The sequence below is a fragment of the Sinocyclocheilus rhinocerous genome, unplaced genomic scaffold, assembly GCF_001515625.1.
Source record: "Sinocyclocheilus rhinocerous isolate Xijiao unplaced genomic scaffold, SAMN03320098_v1.1 scaffold180, whole genome shotgun sequence".
NCBI lineage: Eukaryota > Metazoa > Chordata > Actinopteri > Cypriniformes > Cyprinidae > Sinocyclocheilus > Sinocyclocheilus rhinocerous.
The window spans coordinates 279,859-287,722 of record NW_015657493.1 but is presented as its reverse complement, the minus strand read 5'-3'; the positions used below and the strand labels follow the sequence as shown (position 1 = coordinate 287,722).

General features: G+C 42.5%; 1 protein-coding gene across 1 annotated transcript in view; it reads right to left on the bottom strand.

Annotated features, from left to right (window-relative positions):
• Positions 1–236: 236 nt before the first annotated feature.
• Positions 237–7,864, bottom strand: part of LOC107721119 (adenylate cyclase type 1-like) — a 27,941-nt gene continuing 20,313 nt past the window's right edge. The window contains exons 8-20 of the mRNA XM_016528985.1: positions 7,191–7,346; positions 6,838–7,032; positions 5,760–5,857; positions 5,404–5,488; positions 4,789–4,878; positions 4,252–4,511; positions 2,800–2,926; positions 2,279–2,395; positions 2,052–2,198; positions 1,776–1,874; positions 1,578–1,692; positions 1,322–1,446; positions 237–858 (exon numbers count right to left, since the gene is read on the bottom strand). Of these exons, the coding sequence (XP_016384471.1) occupies positions 532–858; positions 1,322–1,446; positions 1,578–1,692; positions 1,776–1,874; positions 2,052–2,198; positions 2,279–2,395; positions 2,800–2,926; positions 4,252–4,511; positions 4,789–4,878; positions 5,404–5,488; positions 5,760–5,857; positions 6,838–7,032; positions 7,191–7,346 (1,941 nt within the window). The 3' untranslated portion in view covers positions 237–531. The remainder of the gene's footprint in view (positions 859–1,321; positions 1,447–1,577; positions 1,693–1,775; positions 1,875–2,051; positions 2,199–2,278; positions 2,396–2,799; positions 2,927–4,251; positions 4,512–4,788; positions 4,879–5,403; positions 5,489–5,759; positions 5,858–6,837; positions 7,033–7,190; positions 7,347–7,864) is intronic.

Sequence of the window (7,864 nt, the reverse complement as noted above, 5' to 3'; positions counted from 1 at the left end):
ACATACTATCTCTGTATTTAAAATACTGTATTTAGTCACCGCTTGTAGTACACTTGAGTGTACTAGTGTATGAAAGATGGTTCAAGTGTACTACAAGTGGTAAATAAATATGTTTTTTTACATACAAAGATACTATGTTAAAAGCACAGTTTAGTTCATGTAGTCAAGGTGTCCCAAAATAGCACAGTTGAGTACACTTAGTTGATCTTAAGTTTATCTTAAGAAGTACTAAAGAATCATTTGTAGTATATTAAGTACAAAATGAGCACTTTAAGTACATTATGGAAGTGTCTGGGTGTTCCTGCAGCGAGACAGAATCCTTTGGGAATCCATGGATGTCGACTTGAACCGGCTTTCACAGACACACCAGTAATTTCATGATTCACGAGGGAAAGAAATGCAGTTCATCCAGGAGGAACTGATGTGATGTCTCTGAAGGAGCGTGCAGTGAAGATCCGCTCACAGCTGGAGCAGAGAAGGTGAATAAAGGGAAGACGGTTCATTCTTTCATAATGTAGTGTGCGATTGGTCCTACATCTCCCCCCCTCTGACCTCCTGCTCTTCTCCTAGCGTAGGCACGTTAGCGGCGGTGCTCCGCGAGCCCTGAGCGACCCGGGCGGCGAGCCCCGAGGCCATGGACGCGGTGCTGCCGGCTTTGGTGTGTGTGCTGCTGGAGCGGGCGATAGCGTGAACCCTGCGCTCCAGGACGCCGGTGTGATGCAGCGCTCGGCTCCCTGGGTCCTGCGCTTTACCCTCCAGGAAATATGTGAGCATCTGACCTTTGCCCTTCACGCTGACATTGCCACGACACACCAGATCATAGTCGCTCTGAAGCAGACGGTACGCTTCCTCCGTCACCTGGAAGATCAGCCATGCTCAAATCAATATACTGTACACACATTTATTTGTGCATGCATGTGTCATTATGTAGGTCCATAACATGTACTGTGGGTTATACACAGTTATGTAGCAAAATGTATGTACATTTATAACACTATTCTTTGTATTCTATCAAATTACAAAAAAACAGTTAAGGCTAATGCGAGGGTGATTCTATGAGAGGGACGGTAAACTTGACATCGTTCTCTCTTCTGACTGCCGTTATCAGTCTCTCTCAATTTTTTTCCTTTTATTAAAAGTCATGAAAACACTATCATGGATTATTTCTTTTGCTATTTGAGCAAATGGGAATGCAAAAATATATATTTGTGGTACTCTCCCATTCACTGCTCAAGCAATCACTTGCATGATATTCAGAGAATGCATGCATTATTGTGATATTCACACAGTCACAGAATTATATTTCGAGTGAATGTAGTACCTGTATCTTCCCAGGCACTCCGGTGCTGTCCATGCGGCTGGCCACGTTCACCGTGTTTCCCCAGATATCATACTGCGGCCGGCGGGCCCCGATGACCCCGGCCACCACCGGACCCACATTAATACCTGAGCATTCACACATAAACCATCAGAAAACATCCAGAACATTCACTGAGAATGAGGACGAGACAACACAGAGCTAAAGGTACAGATTTGCTAAAGGACCGGAGTCAAACACTGCACGTGTGAAAACATACCCACTCTCAAGACGAAGTCGTTATATGACTGATAGTTGATTTCATCCAGAACGTCAAACATCTCGATGGCGAAGTCTGCGATGGTGCTCAGGTGCTCCGCAGGGGATCTCTTTGCCTGTAAAGGAGTAAGCGAACGCTGTTCACAGATGCTCTGTAAGTATTACTCTGCATCATGTCCAGTGTGGCTGAATCAGTGACCTTGGTTCCGATGGTGGGCACCAAACCCACTGCTGCCATGTACGTGCTGCCGATGGTCTTGATCTTCTCAATGTCTTTATAACACTCTTTGTCCATCAGCTGCAAAATGGTAGAAATACAAAATGAAATGGATTCAGGTTGGATTGTCATTGCTTGAGATAAAAGAAGCATTAACTGAAACAGTGTCATTTTAACATAATTGAGATACTATTATAATTTTTAATGTTTTGAATAAGATTATATTTTTATATTTTCTGCTTAATGTTAAGAAATGACCTCGTCGAAGTCGGCGATGATCTCGTTGAGCAGTCGCAGGCACTCGACGCCCATGTTGTTTCCGTCCAGCTCGATATAGAAGTCATTAAAGTTGGGAATGGAAGCGAACAGCACCCCAACCTGAGCGTAGGACTGGTAATACAGATCCTGTAACACCAGAAGCACACCAGAAGCTCGGTGTTTATGACACAACATCACCGTCAAACAGCACTGCGGCGAGCTCTCACCATGTTTCTGGGGTTAGACAGCAGAAAGTGTTGAGCCACATGAACCGGCAGCAGGTTAAACAGGATCCTCTTGTTGTCCAGTTTGACTTTCTCCATGCCGTCTCTCTCCTCCTCCGCCTGCACACACACACACACACACACAGACACACAGACACACACACACACACACACACACACACACACAGACACACACGTTAGTTTTTATGGTTTATGAGGACTCTCCAGTGGTGTAATGATTGTTATACTGTACAAACTTTATTTTATATCACTCCACACCAACCCTGTTCAGTTTTAGTTTTAACTATAATACCCTGTTTTTTACTGCATTTTTGATCAAATAAATGCAGCCTTGATAAGCAGAAGAGACTTCTTTCAAAAACATTCAAACATTTTAATGTCCCAGCGACCCTACAGAGGATGCGCGGTGCTGAGAATGAATGGATGGCAGCGGTGGGAGGTTGTTGCTGTTGTTTTATGTTTCTGTGACTGCAGTGTCAGGAGTGTGTGATGCTCTGCTGTACCTGAGTGGCCCAGTGGAAGTCCAGGCGCAGCTTGAGCTCCATCTGTCTGGAGTGAAGGGCCAGAGTGGTGAAGAACATCAGCAGAGAGAGGACGGGCTCCAGACCACGAGCGCTCATCAACACCGTCCTGCTCTCCAAACACACACCATCACAGAGATTCAGCTCAAGCTTTTAATGGACAGCTCGTACACTACCAATCAAACGTTTCTGAACAGTAAGATTTTTTATGTTTCTTCTGCTCACCAAGCCTGCATTTATTTGACCCACAGTCCAGCAAAAGCAGTAATATTGTGAAATATTTTTAAAATTTAAAACAGCTGTTTTCTATGTGAATATCTGTTAAACTGTAATTTATTTCTGTGATCAAAGCTGTATTTTCAGCATCATTACTGCAGTCTTCAGTGTCACATGATCTTCAGAAATCATTCTAATATGCTGATTTACTGCTCAAGAAACATTTTTATTATTATTATCATTAATATTCAAAACAGTTGATTACATTTCTTCAGGATTCTTTGATGAATAGAAAGATCCAAAGATCAGCATTTATCTGAAATAAAAAGCTTTTTGTAACATTATACACTCTACCATTCAAAACCTTGGAGTCAGTATATATATATATATTGGGAAAGAAATTATAGAATTTAATACTTTTATTTAGCAAGGAAGCTTTAAATTGATCAAAAGTGATGATAAAGGCATTTATAATGTTACAAAAGATTTCTATTTCAGATAAATGCTGTTCTTCTGAACTTTCTATACATCAAAGAAACCTGAAGAAAATCTACTCAGCTGTTTTCAACATAATAATAATAATAATAATAATATATATATTTTTTAGCAGCAAATCAGCATATTAGTATGATTTCTGAAGATCATGTGACACTGAAGACTGGAGTAATGATGCTGAAAATACAGCTGCGCATCACAGAAATACATTACAGTTTAACAGAGATTCACATAGAAAAATGTGAAAAAAGTTATTTTAAATAGAAAAAAATATTTCACAATATTACTGCTTTTGCTGTCGTTTGGATCAAATAAATGTAGGCTTGGTGAGCAGAAGAAACATTACAGTACTTGGCGTGATTGGGCAGTCGTGGCCTAATGGTTAGAGAGTCGGACATGTAACCCGAAGGTTGTGGGTTCGAGTCTCAGGTCCGGCAGGAATTGTCGGTGGGACGAGTGCTCTCTTTCACCTTCAATACCAAGACTGAGGTGAGACCCTTGAGCAAGAACCGAATCCCCAACTGCTGCCCACTGTGTGTGTGCTTGGATGGGTTAAATACAGAGCCCAAATTCTGAGTATGGGTCACTATACTTGGCCACACTTCACTCACTAACCTTACTGTTCAAAAACTTTTGACTGGTAGTGTAGATTCTGAGCTTAGCTTTCATTGATCAGTAGTTGTGATGGTTTGTGTGTTTTCTGTGTATCCAGTGATTTCTCACCCCGAGGAGCGTCTGAATCCGCTGAGCTCCAGCACGGTGATGTACAGCACCAGCAGCAGCAGCAGCAGCAGGAGTTTAGACAGCCAGGACACTCGCAGGAACAGCGCCACGGTCAGCGTCCCCAGCATGCAGCACAGAAAGGCGTATTGCGCTCCTTCACACGGCAGCTCAGCCATGGTGCGGTTCAGGCCTGCGGACACGTCGATGATCACGATGGAGCGCGTGGAGTCAGTCGGCCAGAGCCACGGCATGCAGCCCACCTGACACACACAGAGAGAGAAAGGGTTTAATGAAGAAAAGATGTTTCATGTGTTATGAATCTCTGTGATTCTTCAGTCTGGATTGACTGAACCTGAGCACTAAAGTCAAGTCACCATTATTTATATTGCGCTTTTTACAAAGCAGCTTTACAGTATTAAACAGGCAAATAGTGCCTCTGGCCAGACGAGACCAGCTGTTTAATTCTAGGCTGCAACAAAGTCAATCTGAGATATGCAGCAAGTTCAGCTCCAGTAAAGTGATGTAAGAGTGAGTTACCACACAGGCCTGGGCCACGGCGTATATTAAGAGCACTATGAACACACACAGGACGGTCCGGATCTGTATGCTGAGGCACCCTGGAAAACACTGAGACACACAGAGACACAGAGACACAGAGATTAATGGTGGAAGATCAGCTTACGGATATGAACCAGTCAGCTTCTGGAAAAAATGTAAATGAAATGACGTGCACACAGTTATTTTTTGACTGATCTTATTGCATATGCATATGCAGGAGTTTCCCTTTCAGAGGAGAGTATTTAAATCAACCATGCAGCGTGATTTACTAAGGCTTCCTCAGTTTATTGGTATTTGTGTCGTTATTTAACACCCAGTAAAGCATGTTTTAACTCATTGTGTGTCTGTGTTGTTAGTCGATCACACACTTGATTATCATCAGCTCTGCTCATTTGCAACAATAATTTGTGCTGCTCTCGGTAGATTGTGTTGCTCATTATGGAAATGAGCTGCATCTGTGTTATCAGCAGAACGTTCCACTCTCATCTGTGTTTAGTAAATCTGGTTCATAAATAGTTAGAAATGAGGTGAAACTGAAGATGACACATGACGGTTCAGCTGGACTGGTGAGGGTGGTGTTGAGTGAGTTTTTACCTGAACTCTAGAGATGTGCAGGTACATGATACACACGACCAGGAAACAGATGCAGAAGACCAGCAACACCAACACGAGCGTCCCCCTGAGAACAACAACACAACACGAGAGAAAATAACAGTGAACGCTCAGAAGAGTGAGCACTGTGTGATGAGCACGCCTGCTTCTCTCACGTTCAGCTCTGACTCCACATTTCAGTCAAACTCGACGGTCACTTTCTGTGAAAACTACATTCAGATTCAACAGTCGGAATTAATTCAGTCCGATTGAACCAAAAATGGTGCATGTAAACATAGCCACTGTTTCTGTGTGGGATCAGGATCCGGTGTGATGGAGTGACGCTCTGCTGTACATACTGTGGCATGATGAGCAGGTAGAGGATGCCGATCAGAGCCGTGAGGACGAGAGACAGAAGCACAGCACCGGTGAAGTACTCGTCATTCAGCTGATGATACTGCAGAAACACAGCACACAACACGCTCAAACACTCACAGCTTACACATGCTGAAACACTCTGACCTCTTACAGCAGATCACATACACATGATTCAGCTCAAATCCACACACTCATCCCAGCAAACTCAGAACCAGTATTCCCACATGGTTATTTTTTGGGAACCAAATAGGAACGTTCTGGGAACTTTCTCTGTAGGTTCGTTTAATGGTAACCTAAAACCAACCTTTTGATCGGAAGAGTTTCGGAGGGCATTTACACCTGGTCTTTTCATGATCGGATAGCTATCCGATCAGAAAAAAACACATGAAGTGACCAGGTTTAAACAGGCCCTTAGTCACATCTAGTGTGGACAGACAAAATGCTTGTCACTAGAATCTTACTGCATCTTATTCTGGTTAGGACACAGTGTTACAGTGTTTGAATCACAGGGTCTTGCTTACAGTGCACACAGAAATGTGACCCTGGAGCACAAAAGCAGTGTTAAGTCGCTGGGGTATATTTGTAGCAATAGCCAACAATACATTGTATGGGTCAAAATTATCCATTTTTCTTTTATGCCAAAAATCATTAGGATATTAAGTAAAGATCATGTTCCATGAAGATATTTTGTAAATCTCCTACCGTAAATATATCAAAACTTAATTTTTGATTAGTAATATGCATTGCTAAGAACTTCATTTGAACAACTTTAAAGATGATTTTCTCAATATTTAGATTTTTTTGCACCCTCAGATTCCAGATTTTCAAATAGTTGTATCTCAGCCAAATATTGTCCTATCCTAACAAACCATACATCAATGTAAGGCTTATTTATTCAGCTTTATTCAGATGATGCATACATCTCAATTTCACAAAATTGACCCTTATGACTGGTTCTGTGTTCCAGGGTCACAAATCAGCACTGCGTCATGCACTGGGGTCCAAACCAGTCCTGTTTAGCACAGTAGCTCCCGGTTAAACTCAGCACAGGACTCTCACCCTGCGCTCTCGCTCTGAGTCTCTGTAGGTGAGCGTGAGGTAGTGCAGGTCGGCCGTGTCGGACTCCGTCTGCCGGGCCTCGATCAGACGGCTGATGTAGCGGTTGACCCGTGTCCCCGGGCTGCTCTGGGTCACGTTAGCCGCCGTGGAGGTACGGTTCCTCAGCTTCTCCGGCGCCGAGCGCAGCACCCTCCTCTGCCAATCACAGACACGATCACATGACCACATGATGAGGCTGTGAGAGTGACAGCATGAGCTGAACAGCAGATCTCAGACACGTCAGTATCAGCAGACACAGGGAAACCGCTCTGGATTCATTCAGCATTACGTGTTTTCTCAGAGTCTCATCATACCTTGTCCCCATCCTCACAGTTCATGACGTTGGAGAAGGGAATCTCAGCCTTGAACATCTTGCGGCAGTGCATGAGCTGCACCAGCAAGTAACACACCGTCTTAAACTTCATCTTTTTGGCAGGTTTGATGTCTGACAGGATCAGACCAGGAATAATCTGGAAAAACACACACAAACCGCTCAAATTATGTCAGTCATGCTGAACAATGGCATATATTTACAATAAAAAAAGACTGTAAAGCGCTGCCATCATTTATAAATTCATGCTGTAGCCTATTCTAAAATGACAAGTTACTTTTTGGGGAGAATTTATAATAAAGCCAAATGTGACCCTGGAGCAGAAAAGCAGTCATAAGCAGCACAGGTATATTTGTAGCAATAGCCAACAATACATTGTATGGGTCAAAATTATAAATTTTTCTTTTATGCTAAAATCATTAGGATATTAAGCAAAGATCATGTTCCATGAAGATATTTTGTAAATTTCCTACAGTAAATATATCAGAACTTATTTTTTGATTAGTGATATGCATTGCTAAGAACTTCATTTGAACAACTTTAAAGATGATTTTCTCAATATTTAGATTTTTTTTGCACCCTCAGATTCCAGATTTTAAATAGTTGTATCTCGGCCAAATATTGTCCTATCCTAACAAACCATACATCAATGGAAAG